This window comes from Chrysemys picta, chromosome 14 (genome assembly GCF_011386835.1).
Source record: "Chrysemys picta bellii isolate R12L10 chromosome 14, ASM1138683v2, whole genome shotgun sequence".
Classification (NCBI taxonomy): Eukaryota; Metazoa; Chordata; order Testudines; family Emydidae; genus Chrysemys; species Chrysemys picta.
The window spans coordinates 35656404-35676388 of NC_088804.1; the positions used below are offsets into that span (position 1 = coordinate 35656404).

General features: G+C 40.8%; 1 protein-coding gene across 2 annotated transcripts in view; it reads left to right on the forward strand.

Moving 5' to 3' along the window:
* The window catches only part of CDH13 (cadherin 13), a 752462-nt gene that overhangs the window by 233289 nt on the left and 499188 nt on the right, over nucleotides 1-19985 (forward strand). For both annotated transcript variants that reach the window (XM_005292303.5, XM_042852124.2), the window contains exon 3: nucleotides 11650-11858. In XM_005292303.5, coding sequence (XP_005292360.1) covers nucleotides 11650-11858 — 209 coding nt within the window. The remainder of the gene's footprint in view (nucleotides 1-11649; nucleotides 11859-19985) is intronic.

Here is a 19985-nt window from a genome sequence, read left to right on the forward strand (position 1 = left end):
CTTACTAGACTTGGTGGGTTGTGGTGTTCTATGAATCATTTCAAACTAAAATAAGAGCTCTCAGTAGCATTTGCTGCTGTTCCCTTTTCTCTGCTTAGCTAACAGGGGAGGGCTCAGGTTACCCACCCTGCCTGTATTGCTGAATTGTTTGAGCAGGGCTGGATTCTGTTCACAGCAACAGGTTCCGTGCCAGCTGGGAGTTTATTAACAGTCGCTTTCTGTGTGTAGCTGCTGCTTCCTCATCTCTCATCACCAGACTCCCCCACCTCACACCCCCACCCCGATCCAACTGAACTCTGAAAGAGAGATCAAACCCTGTTACAATTAAAACATGAGCTAAAATTTACTGTTAGACTGAATGAATAAACCTAAAAGCTAAAATCCTGGTCTCTCTGAAGTCAGAGGCAAAACTCCCATTGCCTTCAATGAGCTAAGATTGCATCCACAAAATGAGGCTTAACTCTTCCAGGGCTGTTAAAGTTGGCAGAATGCTATAGAACCCAATGCTGATAACACCCACATTTAAATACGTCAGAATTTTTTATTGACTAGTATGTTGACCCATAGCCTTTCACTTCAAAGTAAATGGGGAAGCTTGAAATTGATCTGCTGACTTGGACTCATGGGCACAATACAATGTGAATTGAAGTGACTTTTGTGAAAATCAATCTTAAGAAACTGGGTATGTCACGCATTGCAGGTGTGAGTATTTCACTTTTGCACCAATGGACAGAAAGAAACTATTTCTGTATGAAAAGAACTATCCCTTGGTTCTGATTACAAAATGTTTTCTTAAACAGAAAGTACATATGGGTTGTAGCTACTTTTCAGGCTTAAATAAATTTATTTATTTATTTAGCCTTCAGCTATACCACTAGAGGCTGTGATCTTGCCATTAATGAGTCAGTCCCCTAGCATGGTGTTGGAGGTGCTTGTCTTTCAGAAAGAAGAACAGGAGTACTTGTGGCACCTTAGAGACTAACAAATTTATTAGAGCATAAGCTTTCGTGGACTACAGCCCACTTCTTCTTCTTCTACTCCTGTTCTTCTTTTTGCGGATACAGACTAACACGGCTGCTACTCTGAAACCTGTCTTTCAGAGGAGATGCAAAACTGGGATTCCAAAACTTTTGGATATTAAAGATGGCAATATTTGCATGAGAAGGCATGTGAGCTTCTGGTCTGCTGGCCAGATTCCAGTTGGATAATTACTTTCTGCCTGCCTAAATTTCCCCCAGTAGTTTCAATCAGATATAGTATCCTTCAATCCCCATCATAAACTGTTGCTAGGTACCCTTAACCAGCTGTTATGCTCCACCAAAGAGGCAGACCCTCTCCAGTGATTGTGTGAAGTGATGCCTTCATAAATTGTTTACAAGGGTCTTTTTCTAAATATAAGCTCTTACCCATATTAAGTCTGTATGTTTAGATGGCTAGTTATCATAATTATATGTATGCATGCAGTTGCAGAATATGCACATATATGTTGTACTTTTCATACATTTCTTTTAACGGTCGAAAATAGTTCTCAAGCAATTTTAGACGAATAATAAACAGGCAGGCTCAGAACCGTGGATCTCGTACTTCAGCTCAAAGCAAATTGAAGCATTTGAGTATTAAAACCCTGAAAACGGGGCTTTGAAATAGAAACGTCTCAGCATAACAAACTCTGGGATGTAAGAACTGTGCTGCAGCTTGTGTTTTCTCAGTGTACCACTTACAGGAAGGATCCAGGAGTTAAACATTTCCTGTTTTAATACTGGATTCATTAAAACATCTGTGGTTCATTATCATCAATATCACACTGGTGTGAAAGCCTCACATATGTTACCCATCATAATTGTGGGGTGGGTGGATAGGAGGAAAGGGGCTTGGAAAAGAGTCCCACAAACCTGAGATTTCTTGTTCTGATCTATAAAAGGTAACGTTGCCAGTCACATCTTCAATTCCCTATCATTACAGTAATGGGCATGGGATCCCACGCAAGAAACCTCCAGTTGCCAAAGTTGCCTCTGATGATGGAAGGCTATGATTAAAACCACACACATACATTCTCTCTCACTCTCTCTCTCTGATCAATTTAGCTAGTTCACCAAATACATATAGTGAAAAGATTTCTTAAAAATAAATGCTAGAGAGCCTAATGCTGAGAAATGATCAGAGAGAGAAGTGACATACACGTTGTTTTTCATTGGGAGATGGTTGGCAGTGCTTCCATTCGGCTTGCACAGGTTTTTGGAGACTGTTTCCTACCATATGGCATATTAAACACAATAAAAATGTTCACTTGGCAGTGGGGGCATGACAAGGAACATCAGAAGCCTTATGTAGGCATCAATAAATGAATAACTTTGCCTTCATGTAAATAAAAGTTAGATCATTATGTTTTAATTCCCTGATAACTTCTTATCTGGACACAGCCATTTATAATAATGACTGGTATGTGGTTTCCAGCAGTGTAGATTGTAGGGTAGTTGAATGATGATGATTGATTATTATTTGTATTGCAGTCGCGCCTCTGATCCTCAGTCATGGACTGCTGTGCGAGGTGGTATACAAAGAGAGAACAAAAAAAGATGGTCTTTGCCCTAAGGAGTTCTACAATCTAATTTGATTAAACTTCGTAAGCACTAACTGAAAGTTACTCCTGTGAACCTTTTATTTTAAAGTTCAAGTGTGAGAGTTCTCTTTTAAGCAGCTTACTATTTATTTGATCTGTTAAATCTCTGCTATATAGTGACAGGTTTCAGAGTAGCAGCCTTGTTAGTCTGTTAGAGCTTGGCTGTAGACAATGGATCGTGTGGTGTGTCCTGGATGGAAGCTGGAGGCATGTAAGTAAGTGTAGCGGTCAGTAGGTTTCCGGTATAGGGTGGTATTTATGTGACCATCGCTTATTAGCACAGTAGTGTCCAGGAAATGGACCGCTTGTGTGGATTGACCTAGGCTGAGGTTGATGGTGGGATGGAAATTATTGAAATCATGGTGGAATTCCTCAAGGGCTTCTTTTCCATGGGTCCAGATGATGAAGATGTCATCAATGTAGCGCAAGTAGAGTAGGGGCGTTAGGGGACGAGAGCTAAGGAAGCGTTGTTCTAAGTCAGCCATAAAAATGTTGGCATACTGTGGGGCCATGCGGGTACCCATAGCAGTGCCGCTGACTTGAAGGTATATGTTGTCCCCAAATGTGAAATAGTTGTGGGTGAGGACAAAGTCACAAAGTTCAGCCACCAGGTTAGCTGTGACATTATCAGGGATACTGTTCCTGCTATATAGTATGCATGTCTGTTATGTGAGAGCAGTTGCACTGAGTCTTTTGTTCTTATTTCTTGTAACATTCACCACGTGTCTCATCTGTCTGTTTTTATCACCTGTTTCATCACATATCAGCTGAACACCTAAACTTCAGATAAGGGCCAAATTCTCTTCTGCTGTAAATGGACTACTAGAGATTTGGTCCAATGACTAAATCATTCCTCCCATGGCAACCCAACCCCTCCAACAACCTTCTTTGACTAAAACGTGCACTATCCTGCAGACATACTTTGATTTTAGGTTATTCATTGGCATCTTTTTCACTTACTTGGACTTCTTTTAGGGCCAAATTAGACGAAAAAATTGAGAAGAGTAGATTCTTCTAATTGCACATTCACAGTAATCTGTTGCAAGCATGAGAGATGTCCCATTTCTAGGAAAATCCAATCTTATCGCTTGAAGTTTGACTGAACTTGTAACGCAGATAACAACAACCAAACGGAAACCTCAGCCTGAGCTTTCCACCCAGGTATGGTTGTTCCTAAGACTCTGTCTCATACCAAGTTTGCTTTGTTCTTGAGAGAGAGAGACTGTAGCCCCTTTAATATCCTACCTGGATCTAGCTGAATCAGCCTTTGAGTATGTCTCAGCAGGAATTGTGTGCCATTTCCGTGTTTTCCTTTCTCTTTCTTAACTAAGGCCCAAATTCATGGACCTAATGTACAGCCAGCGTGGGAATATACAACCTGGGCCAGGGAAAGGAATCCTTACCATAAAGCTGTGGAGCAGCTGCAGGACTCTTCCATGTAGACTGCATTAGCTAACGTAGCTTGCCATAGCCCAGTATCCCCTGACTGAAGGGTAGGACAGGAATGCCTGCACAATAGAATATCCTCTGTCCTGGGTCCCCTATGATATGAGCGCAGAACTGGTGGTGCAGAACTCTTGTGGAAGACCCAAAAACCAAATTCCCGTCCTTCCTTTGTACAGAGAAATCGCAGTGATTCTGGTGAAAAGCTGGATATGCCTCTGAAATTCAGATTTACCATACTTATCTTCAACTCTCTTTACAGTTTTGCTCAACCTACTTCTCTATCACTGCTGGGCCCTTATATTCCTCCATATTGTGTTCACATGGCTCCCTTTGTCTCCTTCCATTCACTCTTGGTTTCACTCCTAAACACAATCAGACTCTCACTGCTCCTCTCGTCTCCTTCATATCCCTACCCAAAACACTTTTGATTTCCTGCCCTCTTTCTTTGCCGCTGTCATCTTCACATCCTTTTGTTCCTGAGGTCGGAGAGCCAAATTCTGTGGTGGAACTGGGAATTCAGGGGATTGGTGTTTTGGGTGAAACATGGCAAGGAAGTAGCATTCCACTTTTCATAGAGCCCTGTTTTTCCACCAGTTGGAAAAAGTGCCAGTTTCATAAAATCCAGAGAGATGGAGGAGCAGAATATGAAGGGGATTAAAATGACAGGTTCACACCCCAAGTGAATATAAAATATACACCCAAATATCTCTCTTGATTGCATGTGTCCAACCAGCATGAGCTCTTGGGTCTCTTTGCAATGCTCACAGATGTTGGCTATTCAGGAATCTAGAGATTGGCGAATGCTGAATAGCACTGCTGGAGAAATGCACTACTAGAAAGTCTAAAACCTCTTTTTTTTGAACCACCGGGAAGTGTAACTTCGTTTTTTAATGTAGCCAACAGTGCTGTGCTTGGTGACGTTAGAGGTCTGAACTGTGATCTCTGTTTTCAAGAGAAAGCTTTCCTTATTTGTTTGGCTTTCTTTTAAAAAACTGTTACTAGGAGACTCCTCTCTTCTGACACACTTAACTTGCCAAAGTGGCAGCTGCCAAACTTTCCCAGCTGTGAACTATTAATACACTAGTAAATCGCCTGAAGCTTTTTATTATTGGAGGGCTGCTTTTATGCAAAAGGATCCACTTATAATCTCTCCATCAGGATGGGATCTACATCATGCACCTGAATGAAGAATTTCAGCTTTTAATCCCAACACTTTGTGTATGTGGGGAGCTGCCTTTTTTGCAAGCTGTGACAGTGCTATGAGATTTCTGTGTGGCTATTAAAATGCCTGTCCTATATCATCGACAGGACCTGCATTCAGCTGGTGCTTTTGGTACTAGGGCAGGCTGCTAATACAGAGCCTTGCATAAGGATCTAACTGCGATTACATGAATCTTACCACCACTGCTCCATGGTCTCAATTAACATACAGAGTGCTCTGAGAGCATTAGCTCTGATGTGTTATATGGCTTTATTATTGTCAGGTGGTTTAAAGCAGCACATCCCATGTTCAGTGTGTTTTCTCTGCTGCAGTGTAATACTTGGTTGGCAGGGGCCTGCAGGATGAGGGGAAAAAAGGAGGAGTAGGGGGAGGCTGAAGAATTCATCTGGAGAGAGTGGGATGCCCAAGGGCAACAGGGGCCTTTTGTCTTATTTATGGTACCATTTTGGATTAACCTTTATTCAATGAAATAATGAACCTGCTGGACTCGATTCTGCTCTGTTATCCAACGGTCAATCCAAGGTTACACTGAGGATAGTGATGCTAATTTGGAGTAAATGGGAGCAGGATTTGGGCCAGTATGTCTCATTTCTTTTTGATTTTCTGTCTCTTTTCTTTTCCTTCCATTCCTTCACCAATAAGTGGTATCCTACTTTCCTCTAGCCGCTTTTTGAGAGTCTGATTTCTCCTCCTTTCTTCTGCCACCTCTATCTGCCTTCCTTTCCCGGTGGTGTTTTTTCTCTCCTTCCCTCATATTTTCATTTCTATCTTCCCCCTTAATGTATCTCTTCCCAAAATTTAGTCTCACCCCTTCCTTTCTTCCCTACCCCATCACTGTCCCTCTTTCTCTCCTCTCACTTGCAGTGGTGCTGGAACAGTTTTTATAGTGGCGGTGCTGAGAGCCATTGAACCAAACAGTAAACCCTGTAAATAATGGAAACCACTTCAATCCAGGTGGTGCTGTAGCACCACTAATTCTAGCACCTGTGCTCATTTGTGCAGTTTTTCCCATTTTGAGGCTCCACTTTCCATTCCCCCACCTATTCAACCTGACTCCTCCATTTACTCATGCACATGGACACTTTTTACCCACTGCCTCATGGTGCTGCATCAGAGAAAACTAAGGCTGGAAGGGACCTCAAAGTCATCAAATCCAGCCTCTTGTGCTAAGGCTGGCCTGTAAACCTAGACCATCCCTGACTAGTGTTTGTCCAACCTGTTTTAAAAGCCTCCATGAAGGGGATTCCACAATCTCCTTTGGAAGACTATTCCAGCATTTAACAACCCATATAGTTAGAAAGCTTTTCCTAATATCGAACCTAAAATCTCCCTTCCTTCAGATTAAGACCATTACTACTTATTCTTCCTTCAGTGGACATGGAAAACAATTGATCATAGTTATCTTTATTACAGCCCTTAACATATCTGAAGACTGTTAACTGGTCCCCCATCAGTTGTCTTTTCACAGAACTAAACATGCCCAGTTTTTTTAACCTTTCCTTACAGGTCAGGTTTCTTAACCTTTTTATCATTGTTGTTGCTCTCCTCCGCACTCTCTCCAATTTGTTCCCATCTTTCCTATAGTGTGGGTCCCAGAATTGGACACAGTGCTCCAGTGGAGGCCTCAGCAGTGCTGAATAGAGTGGGACAATTAACTCCGGGGTCTTACCTCCTGTTAATACACCCCAGAATGATGATATCCTTTGTGACAACTCCAGCACATTGCTGACTCCTATTCCATTTGGGGTCCACTATAACACAGATTCTTTTCAGCAGTAATATCACCTAATCACTTATTCCCCATTTTCTAGTTGTGCATTTGACTTTTCCTTCCTACATGTAGTATGTTGCACTCATCTTTGTTGAGTTCAGTCTAATCTTCTGAGTTGTCAAAGTTGTTTTTGAATTCTAATCTTGTCCTCCAAATTGCTTGCAACCCCTCCCATATTGGTGTCATCCACAAATTTTATAAGCATACTCTCCACTCCATTATCCAAGTCATTAATGAAAATATTGAATAGTACTAGATCCAGGCCTGCCCCCTGTGGAACCCTACTATATATATCTTTCCAGTTTGACAGCAAACCATTGATAACTACTCTGAGTATGGTCTTTCAACCAGTTATGCACCCACTTTTATTGTAAATTCATCTAGACCACATGATGTGTCAAAAGCCTTCTAAAATCAAGATATATCCTGTCTTCTGCTTCCCCCATCCACTAGGTAAGCCACCCTGTCAAAGAAGGAAATTAGGTTGGTTTAGTATGATTTGTTCTTGGCAAATCCATGCTGCTATTCCTTATAACCGATCATCCTCTAAATACTTACAAATTGATTATTTAATAAGTTTGTTCCAGTATCTTTCTAGGTGTCAAAGTTAGGCTGACTGGACTATAATTACCTGGTTTTTCTCCCCTTTTTAAAGATAGTCACTATGTTTGCTCTCTTCCAGTCTTATGGGACCTCACCCATACTCCAGGAGTTCTCAAAGATAATTATTACCGGTTCCAAGATTGCTTCAACCAGTTCCTTAAGTATGATAGGATGAAATTCATCCGGACCTACCGACTTGAATACATCTAACTTGTCTAAATGTTCTTTAATCTGTTCTTTCTCTTTTTTGCTTTGTGTTCCTTCCCTCTTGTTGGTAACATTAATTGTGTTGAGTATTTGGTCACCATAAACCTTTATAGTAAAGGCTGGAGAAAAATAGGCATTAAATACCTGAGCATGCATTAGTTCTCCTTCACAGCTAAGTAAAGAACTTATGCTTTCCTTCATCTTTCTCTTGCTCCTAATGTATTTCTAGAGCCTCTTCATATTGCCTTTTATGTCCTTTGCTAGGTGTAACTCATTTTGTACCTTAGCAAGTTCTGATTTTGTTCCAATATACCTGTGCTATTTGTACTCCTCCTTACTAATTAGTCTGTTTCCACTTTTTGTGGGATTGCTTTTTGACTTTTAGGTCAGAAAAGATCTCCTGGTGGAGCCATGTTGGCTTCTTTCTAGTCTTCTGATCTTTTGCATCAGGATAGTTTGTAGTTGTGCCTTTAATATTGTCTCTTTGAGAAACTGCTAATTCTCCTGCTCTCCTATTGCCCTTAGATTTTCTTCCCATGGAACCTTACATACAAGTTCTGAGTTTGTCTGCTATTTTGAAGTCCATTATCCTTATTCCGCTGCTCTCACTACTTCCTTTTTCATGATCATTTTCACTCACATTTCCTTCTACCTACAGATTTGCTACCAGTTCTTCCCTGCTGGGCAGAATCTAAAATGGCTATCTACCAGCCCTGCCAGTACACAGTGCTGGCTGAGAGGGTAGGGGCTGGTATTGTCCCCATTCCAAGCTGTGATTCCTTAACCAGTCTGGCTGCCTTAGTGCTTAGCCAGCCACATACTGTAACCAATTGCCCTTTGTAGCTGAGGTTCTGATTTGTCAGAGGTGCTTAGCACCTGCACTCCCATTGACATCAGTTGGAGTTGTGGGTACCATTGCTTCTGAAAATCAGCCTCTTAGTGTGCATTTTAGGCCACACCATAATGCATCACATGGTAACAAGCTTCACTCAAACTGAAGAATCAGCAAAGGGCCACAGATTTCCCATCTCTGCAATTTTCTGGTGGTGGGGTTCAAATGTAGTGGATTTCCAGGAGGAAATTTGACTAGGTCTACAGTTCCTGCCAGCCCAGATCCCAGAACTGCAGTGCTGTGAATATAGGCTTAATCCACTAGTGTTGGTGGAGTGCGGTTGTATGGGAAATTTACCTGAAGGTCTGTTATGCCAGTCAGTTGTAGATGGTCTCTGTAGTGTGTGTCCAGCCATGGTACAGTACAAGGTTATTCTGTATCTGAGACCACAGCTTTGGTTCCAGTATTGGTCAAGCTGTGATAGAATCTAGGAATTTCTTGACTATAGAAACAACAACTGCACCTAACAAGATAATCCCAACAGTGGTTTTAACCAATTAACCATTTTGAAGCTGCTTTATTTTTAATAAGTCTAATGCCTTTGATCTCCTATAATTTCTGGGTGCCTGTCCGTATCCATAAAGCACAACAGTTTTTAAAGATGCACTACAGAAGGGAAAACAAGATCAAAATAGCAAGCAGCCCACAATGAACTTAAAAGAAGTTTAGCTTAATAAGCTGTCTGGGAGTCTAGGATGGATCTCCTTTAGAAAAAAACAACACACCAAACACATGCAATCCATCTTTCTCAAATGGAGAAACCTAAAAGATTTATGGCACAACTACAAGTTTGTGGTGAAGACTTCTTAATCACATGGTTTATTATGAGGTCTAAAGCTGACACGATGTAACTGAGATTCCATTTTAATGAAGTATGTAATTACTGAAGGCAATGGTATTCACAGTATTTAAAGACTAGGAGCACTTGCTAAATCTCCAAGGTCTTTAGGGGCAAAACTGTCTATAGTATAAATCTATAATGGTTAAGGAGACTAACACAGCTCAAGAAAAAGTCCAGGGCATGTAGAATGGTTATGTGATCTGAATTAACTCATCATTTACCAAATGTCACACACAAAATCTAGCATATATTTTCACTGTATTGTTAAATAAGAAAGGTAAAAGAAATGGGGATAGATACTTGTATTACCCCATAACTTATCAACTTGCAGTAGCTTGCTGGTTGTGCACTTGAAATTAATGTAATTCATCACAGTATCTTTCTTAATCACCATCAATCTCTTGTTTCCTTTTCGTATGCTTTTTTTTGAGAGATCTCTTTAAAGGACAATTGTGTTGTAGCAAATTGTTGGTAAAGATGATAGTATATTAAAAATAAAGTACTGAAGATGCAGAGCAATAGCAAGTATGCAGAACATGTATATCTGAGCAACACTGTCTACTCTCACAAGGCTTAAAACAGTTTCTTGGTAGCATAAACAGTTTCTATCTATGGATATCTAGGGGCCTGTCCCCAGCTGGTGTGCTCTCAGTGGGTCTATGACAATTTATACTAGGGCTGAGGATCGATGGCACTATGATAATTTTCACCAGGGTGAGCATCTGCCCAATAGTTTTATTAATGGTGGAAATCTGACAAACACAAAGAACTATATTGCTCTATTGATGGTTGCCGCTAAATACAATGCCCACACAGTGTTAACTGGGATCCTGTATTTGGGTGATAGCTGGGTTTTAAATGGTGGCTAATATATATAACTATCGTACTCACTTATAATTCTATGTAACCTAAAATAGTCACCTTCATAGATCATCAGCCCTTTATAAAAGGATCTCAAATCAATAAATAAGATAAACCATTCTGCAAACAAAAAATCCATACTCACAATTACAGTATTTTGAATTACATGTCACACTGTTACAATTATGGGGAAGTTTTTTTAAAAAACAAAAAGAGCAGGTAGGTGTTCTCTTCCCATTGACAAATCAACGGAAGTTGGCTGTCTATCTTCTATTTACAACTTTAAACAATAAGGAGGGATAGTTTTAATGTGGAATTCATACATTTAGCCAGATGCCTTGATAGTGACGTAAACTATAGTATTCTTTCTGCCACACTTTTCTATCATATAACATTTTTACAATAGAATATGACGCAGGATATTTTAAAAACAACCAATTCCAGTCATGAAGGCAACATACTGGTTACCTTTAACTGTTTTGTTAGCCTTAAAGACTCTAGAGGTCCAGTAACATGAACAAGTCCATGACAAGTACTCTGTAGATCAGCGGTCGGCAACCTTTCAGAAGTGTGTGCCGAGTCTTCATTTATTCACTGTAATTTAAGGTTTCACGTGCCAGTAATACATTTTAACGTTTTTAGAAGGTCTTTCTCTAAGTCTATAATATATAACTAAACTATTGTTGTATGTAAAGTAAATAAGGTTTTTAAAATGTTTAAGAAGCTTCATTTAAAATTAAATTAAAATGCAGAGTCCCCTGGACTGGTGGCCAGGACCCGGGTAGTGTGAGTGCCACTGAAAATCAGCTCGCGTGCCGCCTTCGGCACGCGTGCCATAGGTTGCCTACCCCTGCTGTAGATACTACCTAATATATGCAATTAGGTATGTATTTGCTCTTTGTGTGATCTTGATTTGAGTGATCCCAAAATGTCCAAGACTGAAATTATTAATTCATGTCTTAGTTACCCAATTTGCCTGGTCAAAATCTTGCATCCCTCCAAAACTGCACATGCACAAGCTTGTCCACGAAGTTATGCAACAAAGCGCTTGATTGGAGACCACTTTGAAAATGTGCTCCATAGTTTGGAACAAGTAGTGTGTGATATCTCTGGAGAAGCAAATCATGTACAAATGTGTGAAGCTTGTGTGTAATACTTACGCTCTTGTTGTTTCTTCTTTTTCCAGTGGTGTTTGATGACTGCGAGGGGAATGACAAGTTGAACTTTGAAGTTTCTAACCCAGACTTTAAGGTGGAACCCAATGGATCTTTAGTTGCACTGAAAAATATAACTGAAGCTGGCAGAGCTTTGTTCATCCATGCTCGGTCTGCCCAGGCTGAAGATATGGCAGAAGTTCTAATTGTCGGAGGGAAAGACCATCATGGCTCTTTAAAGGTAATAAAAGACCAAAGTTCACAGTAGAATGTCAAGGAGGGTTGTTATAACATCTTAAACACTAGACAGCGTTACCTCTTTAAAAGAGAGATGTCATCAGACATAAGAACAGCCATACTGGGCCAGACCAGTGGTCCATCTAGCCCAGGATCCTGTCTTCTGACAGTGGCCAGTGCCAGGTGCTTCAGAGGGAATGAACAGAACAGGCAATCATTGAGTGATCCATTTCCTGTCCTTCACTTCCAGCCTCTGGAAAGCAGAGGCTAGGGACACTCAGAGCATGGTGTTGCATGCCTGACCATCCCGGCTAATAGCTGGTAATTGACCCGTAATCCAAGTATTATTTTAATATTCTGAACTCTTGAAATCAGGGATGTTGTATGATACTGAGTCACTGCATATTTCCTAGGCACCAACAGAGAATTGATAATGCCAATGAAGGCCAGATAGTAACAAAAGAACCATTCAAACAAAACAGTCCTTCTGCAAGGACACAGATCAGCTTTGTTGAGGGTAGCTCATAAGAGGCCGAACTGTAATAACCTTACTAGTGCAAACCAGTGGGACTAGACAACCACAGTATGGCCCTTACTGACGATCTGAGAGAAGACTTACTGTAAAGATTTAATTTAGGTCCTACAAATCCTTAACCTTCATTAAAAATCTAAGAGTGACCCGGGAATGAATTCCAGCCTATGGCTCTTTAATTTTTTAATATGGGTCTCCTGTGTCCTAGTGTACATCAATGCCTTTACCAATTATTACCCCACATTTTGCAGTGTCTCCCTTACATGCCAATGATTTTTGTTCCACTTTGTCCATGGAAAAGTGTGTCCTTCCTCTTTCACATAAAATTTCAATATAATCCTAAAATGATGGGGTGGAGGGCGGGGGAATTGATTGAAATGTTTACTTCATACACAACAAAATAACAAAAGAAAAACTGATGTAGCCTTCATTTCGGTGCCATGGCATTCAGCAAGTAGGCAGGCATGACAGTGACTTACAAGATAATTAAGCCTGGTACCTTTACAAACCTATAATTTAAAGGAACTCAAAGAAGCCATAATAAGGAGGGTTAGAAAGAGTGACTGATCCAATGTCTTATTTCAGTATTTAGGCTTTTGGCTGGGAGCACTTTCATTATATTTCTGGCAATAGCTATAGTAGTTTAACTTAAATCTTCCTTTTTTTAATTTTTATTTTTTAAAAGGGTTAGCTGTAGGGCTAACAAAGGCTGAACAAACTTTTAAAAGTCAATGGCCGAGGGAAAGGTTTTGAGTTGCATTTTAAGCTGTATTGAATGTGAATATAGATTGCCGGGGGAAAACAAATAGCATCAGAAAGTTATAATAGCATGAGTAGAGGTGGTTGGAACATTTTCAACTGAATGAAATTTTGTCAAAGCCTTTCCGTTTCAACTAAGGATACGTCTACACGGCAAGCAGAAACCGGTGGCAATGAGTCTCGAAACCCAGGTCTACAGACTCAGGCTTGCGCTACAATGCTTAAAATAGCTGTGAACACATTCAGAGCCTAAGCTCCGGCCAAAGCCCAAATCTTTACACATCTATTTTTAGTGCTGTAGCACAAGCTCGGCAGCCTGAATCAGTAGACCCAGGCTCTGAGATTCACTGCTGCAAGCGTCTGTTGCCGTGTAGACATACCCTAAATCACCTCAAGAGCAAGAGTGACTCTCTCTCTCATACTCTTTAGCTGGCTAGTTAAGTTTTTGCTCTGCCTGATTCAGTGTGATGTGGGAGGAAAACTTCCTGGTCTGAAGCAGGGGCTTGAATCTGAATCTCCAGCATCGCAGTACAGGTTCTCTCACACTCTCTCTCTCTCTCTCTCTCTCTCTCTCACACACACACACACACACACACACACACACACACACACACACACACACTCTCTCTCTCTCTTCCATTTTTGGTGAAAACGTTCACAACATTTTGTTCCAGTGTGGAACAAAAAACAAATGTCAAAACCTGGAAGTTTGCCATGAAATGCTGTTGTGGCCTTCAGTCAGCTCTTATTGTGAGATGAGGGATGGGCCCAGATCCAAACAGCCCTGAATGCTGCTGACAGATCTGGAGCCAATCGTCAGGGCCTAGTCCCTGTGTGAAAGTCTCTTATTCTTTGAGCTACATCCTGAAGTTCTTACTCAATTTTTATCCAGTCTTCCTGAATGAGGCAGCCCTTCCATTGTTTTCAATAGCAGTTTTCCTGTGAAAGGTATGACCTCAGAATCTGAACCACTATTTTTGTGAGAAACTGGAGATTGTTTTTCTTCTCAGAAAAGAGACTGCTGGCATGGGGTATCTCTGTGTGTGTTTGTGCCCTGCACTTAATTATACAATCAATGCACCTTAGTCCTCAACTGCTATTCTGGTGGTGAGCCTCTCTTCCTCAAAGACTCCCAAGTGTACTGATTAATGTTCACGACAGGTTTAAAAGCCATCAACTTCACTCTTTTCATAAATAAAGTTTGATCTGAATGCTGGCCCTGATCCTGAGCTCTGCCCTGGCCACTTTTCACTGCTCCAGTGGAAGAAAACTAGCCTAAATCTGGCAGATCCAACTGTTGGCTGATCTCCCCTGCACAGGTGGATTCTCAGAGGATGTAGAGCTACCTGTAGTGTCTCCTTCACCTGCAGCCATCAACCTTTTTATAGCTGCTGGTATAGGGGACATGACTGGGAGAAAGGGCTATGACCAGGGTCCCCATTCAAAATGATAATCTTCACATGTAGTAAGGGCATTGGCAATTTGTGGCTGCTTAACCTTGTCTTGGGAAACTATCCTGGCGTAGAGCAACATCTGAATTTTATGACAGTGGAGAGAATTTTTCTAGCCCTCCATCTTGTGTTTATTGAGCATTCGCCAATGATGTCAGAGAATCAGTCCCAGAGCTGATGGATTAATCCAAGTCTTTCTAAGGAGGGTTCTATTTTTTTTAAGCAAACAGTTCAGTTATTGTTTGCCTATTTTAAGCCCAACACAGTCTGTTTTGTCTTTCTGTGTGTCAAATGGAAGTAGAATTTGGAGATTACATTGTCCTATCTGAAGTGATTTTATGATAAATTTGAACTTAATCCTTCATGCTACAATCTCCATGTGTCAGCATGGAAACAGCAAAACTGCTCCATCTGTGTGTGAGATGAATCTTGGCGAAGACTAGCTCAGATTGGAACCTTCGCATTTTAGTATAATTCTGTAGGGTTATGATAAGCATACGCTAGAGCAGTGCTTAGCATGCAGTACTTAGAGTTCCGTACCTTGTTTAATTAGAGGATAAGTGGTTATTAAATATTTCCCCACTGCCTGTGACTGCAGTTTCTCTTTTGAAAGCTTGTAACCTACATCTGTGAAATCCCATTGTTAATGGTTCTAATTACAGAATCTCAACATGTTTAGAAAAGACTGACAACAATCGACTAATATAATGACTGGCAGTCTAGGTAACCTTAGCTGTGAGCCTGAAGAGACGGACTAAACTATAAACCTTAGAAAGGGTGATTGCTCCCGGCCAGAGATGACCACTGGAAAGATTTAGAGGACGACTTTGGAGAGTACATAAAAGTTTTTGGATTCTAGTGATCTAACTCCCATTGAAGCCTGTGGAAAGACTCCAACTGACTTCAGTGGGAGATGGATCAGGTCCTAAGTGATTCAATTAATGAGTGATTTAATTAAGTGATTCAGTTCATAGCTAAAACATCACCAGTGATTACAAAGATAATGCCTTCTTTCTTAGCGGTTCTGCTTGTTGTGTCTTTGAGACATATCTGCTTATTTTCCTATCAGAAAACATTTTTACTCTTGTTAGCTCTCCAGAGGAAACTGATTCATATTAGCAAGATGGATGCTACTCTGCCTCCAGCATAATCAAGAAGATTGCCAATTAGATGCTGATTAGACTTTTTATTGACTAGTAGAGGTGGAAGAAGCAAAAATTATATTTTGATTTTCAGATCAAGTTTCCTCTGAAACTTTCTTCAGAGGTTGTGTGTCTGTCTGTGTAATACATACATACATACATTTGCATATTATGGAGGGACAGGAGTTGTAACCAGATTCCATTTTAAGTCCTGTTGTTAGCATCTCCCCCATAATTATGACTAGTAACATTGGTTTCTGTCTGTTTTAGGGTGTTCTACAGCAGTGGCTCTCAACCTTTCCAGACTACTGTATCCCTTTCAGGAGTCTGATTTGTCTTGCATACCCCTAAGTTTCACCTCACTTAAAAACTACTTGCTTAGAAAATCAGTCCTAGAAATACAAAAGTGTCATAGCACGCACAGGCACCGACTTCCCCTCTGCCCGGTGGGGGCTCAACCCTCCCCCCCCACCTCAGGCCTCACCCCTGCACCACCTCTTCCTGCCCCTGCACCACCCTCACCCAGGGTTGAGCCCCCACCAGGGGCCAGGGCTCGCGTGGCATTTCAGTGGCGGAGGGCCCTTCAGTCGCTCCGAGTCTTCGGCAGCACTGAAGGGCCCCCTGCCACCGAAATGCTGCCAAAGACCCGGACTGCTGCCGGGCCAGGGCTTGCGGGGCCCCTGTGGGGCCCGGGGCCTGGGGAAAACTGCCCCACTTGCCCCCTCCTCTGGGTGGCCCTGATAGAGGGTCCCTGGGTTGGCCTAGGTTCCCCCATTGGTAAAATGGCATAAAACCCCAAAGGGAACAGGGCTTCTTTGGGATTCCTAACAAATGGCTAAATTTAAAGGGCCCATAGCTATAGCTGAAGACTTAAGCAGGGGCAGATAGACTGTTTGTTTATTTACTGCACTCTTTAATAGTCCAGAAAGGGTTCATTTGGACTTTGTGTCTTGGCTGGAGGGCCAAACCTCTGAAGACCCGTGAAGGTTGGCTGTCAGCCTGCAGTGGGCATTTTGGGGGTCAGAAAAGGACTGTGATGTACCACACCCCACCACTTGGAGGTGCTTAAAATGAATACCCCTTTACACCCTTCAGGCAGAGGGCTGAGGAGCTGGGAACCTGAGCAGCCAAGAAGTTGGGAGCCTGCTATGTACAGTATAGAAAGAATATAATGATCATTCTACTACTTCACCATTGAAATTAAGGTTTTCCCTTATCTCAAAAGGTGGAAATCTATGGTTTGTAACTAAAGGATTAGGGTTCTAGTCTCCACTCTGCAGGTTTGTGTGGTTTATCTTGCAATTATGTTTCTGTGTAGCATTGGTCTCATTACCCAATGGGCACCTGGCTGTTTTTTGCCCCACCTGTAAACTATGAAAAACATTGGTCAAGGATTTTTTTGGGTAACTGGTATTAACAATTACCCTGACTGTGGAGCAATGCAGATCCATTATATGCTTTGTATTCACCTTCCCATGTAACTTTGAGGAGGGAAAGTATTTTTGTGATTACTCCCAGGGTTCCCTAGAATTTCTTTTGAAAGCAAAAACAGACTTACTGGTATTTACAAAATTCCGCTGTATTGCTGGACATAGTAGTAGATGTGATCTTTGACCTAGAAGATCAAAAGCCCACTTAAGTCAATGAAAAGACTCCTCGGTTCTTTATGAAATCTCCATTGCACAATGGGCATTATGCAAAGTCTGCATGCTTTTCAAAATCTATCCGTCAAGGAGAAGTGGAGGAAAAAATGGGACCCCTTGTTGAGCATTATGCATAAGCTCTGTAAGGCAGCACAAGGAATGGGAACCCTGGGAAGTTGTGGCACTCCAAAATTATTAAGAACAAGAAAATTCAAAGGGTTCTCTGGACCATATGGAGCTCTTGAGTTTTACAGGCAAGTGGTATTGTGGATCAGTCAGGTCCTGAGTATTAGTGGTAACTAAATAGTAGTTGGGAATAAATACATTGCTTCTAAACTCAACATTGCAGGAGTATAGCTGGAAACACTGAAGAAAGTGATGCACTACCCTATATAATTTTAAAACAGAAACAAATAGACAACCCGCCCCCCCATAATATAGCAAGGAATGTCATTCTTTAAAAAAGACCACATTGTCTCATTCAATCCATGGCATCTGATAAAAGTAGTATACAGCTCGATAGCATTCATCTCCATGTATTTTTTGACAGGTTTCCACGTCCCATTTAGGACTTATGTCCTGCCCTCTCTTCCCATTTCCGTTGGTGTTGAGGTTTGGCGCCATTGGCCATTTAGATTTTTTTTTTAATTATGTTTTATATTTGAATAGGGGGAATGTTCTGTGCTTGTGATTTGATACGTTTGGTTGATTGTTTTGAGAAAAAGGTTGAAAGAATAGAGTGTCAGAGCTTAAAGATTTAAAAAAAAAAAGAAAGCTTTGGTTAGGTTTAGAGGGGGGAAAAAGGAAAGAATGTTTGGTTACCTTTTGTAAGGAGAGATGATTTTAAAGGACTAGTTTTGAATGTTAAAGAATAACTTTTTAAAATAAATGTAAAAGGTTTATTACATATAAAGTCAGGTTAAAAACACATGACCGAAAAAGGGAATTTTATAAAGCGAAGACAGTTTAGTAAGCACATAGTAAAAAAATATAAAAGTAGATAAATAGAAAAGCATTTTAAATATTAGATATAAGGGTAGGTTAAGAAAAGAGCATTTAAAAAGAGTTAAATAAAAGATAAGTTAAAAGAGAGAACATGGCAGAAAGAGGGAAAAGAAAGCCCTTTGCAAAGAGCAAAGATAGGCAGCACATGGCTGAGTCAGAGAGAGAGAGAGAGAGAGAGAGATCTTATCCATGCGACTGTTCCTGGGGAAAGAGGGATCTCCGAAGGCTCACAACCACTCACGCTAGTTATCGCCACCTTTGGATTGGATCAATCAGATGCTGTTCTACAGCTGCATCACAGAATACATTTTCCTGAACCAATCCTATAGTCCCAAGATTTTTAAACAAGAGCCATCTCCCTTCCCTCCCCTCATTACCCAGCCTTCTCTTTAACTGCCTTATTCTTATCTAAAAAAACCCAGACTCCAATCATCTTTCCCGCCATGTAACACTTTTACATAGGTGCTTTAATAAAGGTTAAAACCATAAGCCCTTAATAACAAACAGTTTTAAAAATATTTTCCCTATGCTTTTGGTGAGGACACTTTAAAGCTGCAGCAAAAACCGTGTCTCTGAGCCAGTGGATCAGAGATAAGAAGATTGCTTCTTCCCCCACTTTTTAACCGATAGAGGTGAAAGTTATATTAAGTCTTGTAAAGGAATAAACACTTTAAAAGACAAGCCTATTTGAAGAAACATCTCTTCATTTAGCACTTTTACATATGCGTTTCAATAAAAAATTAGCATGCATAAACCATCCCAGGGATAAAATCAAGGACAAACTGTTTATAAAAGTAATTTATAGTGATGAGAAAAGTTTTCTCCCTATGTTTTAGACTAACACTGGTCATTTTTAGATAGGACAATTTGAAGCAGCAAACCTTTGCAACAAAGCCACAGTTAGCAAAAACAGCATCTGTGAGATAGTGGATCAGAGGGAGCCTACGTGAAGAGCACCCCACTCCTCGTCTTGCAAGTGTTAAAAGTATGGGGGGAAAGTCAAGGGGTGGGGTTTTCTTCAGATAGGCGATCTCTGAGCTTCATGCAGTCACAGAGCGATGGTTTTTATCTTTTACAATCAGTAAATGGAATAAAATACTTGTTATAACTATCGCAAAGTGTCTTTCAATGTAATCTCATCATTTTGTTAAAACTTGAACAGCGTTTAAAAAGTTAGGAAAGAAGTCTGTGTAAAAAATCAAGCAAACCTGAAGGGGTGACCCCTAGAGCATTGCTAAGGCAGACTATAATGCATGGATCACTGGCTAGCCTAATTAGTCTTATGTGTTTTTAAAATGTAGAGAGAGCCATAGCTCCAGCCTGTGATGTATTATTTTAATAAAATCTATGGACCCAAAACAAAAACAGTAGCTTGTATCTGTGTCTCAGCACACGGGTTACAAACATTTGAAAACAAAGACATTCTGATAATGCAACAGAAAAATTCATAGTTAAATCTAAAAGTCCTAAGAAAATGAAAGCTTAATATGACTTTCACATGATTTGTTAAAAAGTGGGGAGGAAAATAAACTTCTCTCTGATCCAGTGGGTTACAGAATAAGGGGAATATAAGCTAGCTGTTACTAAGGTTCTGTGGTT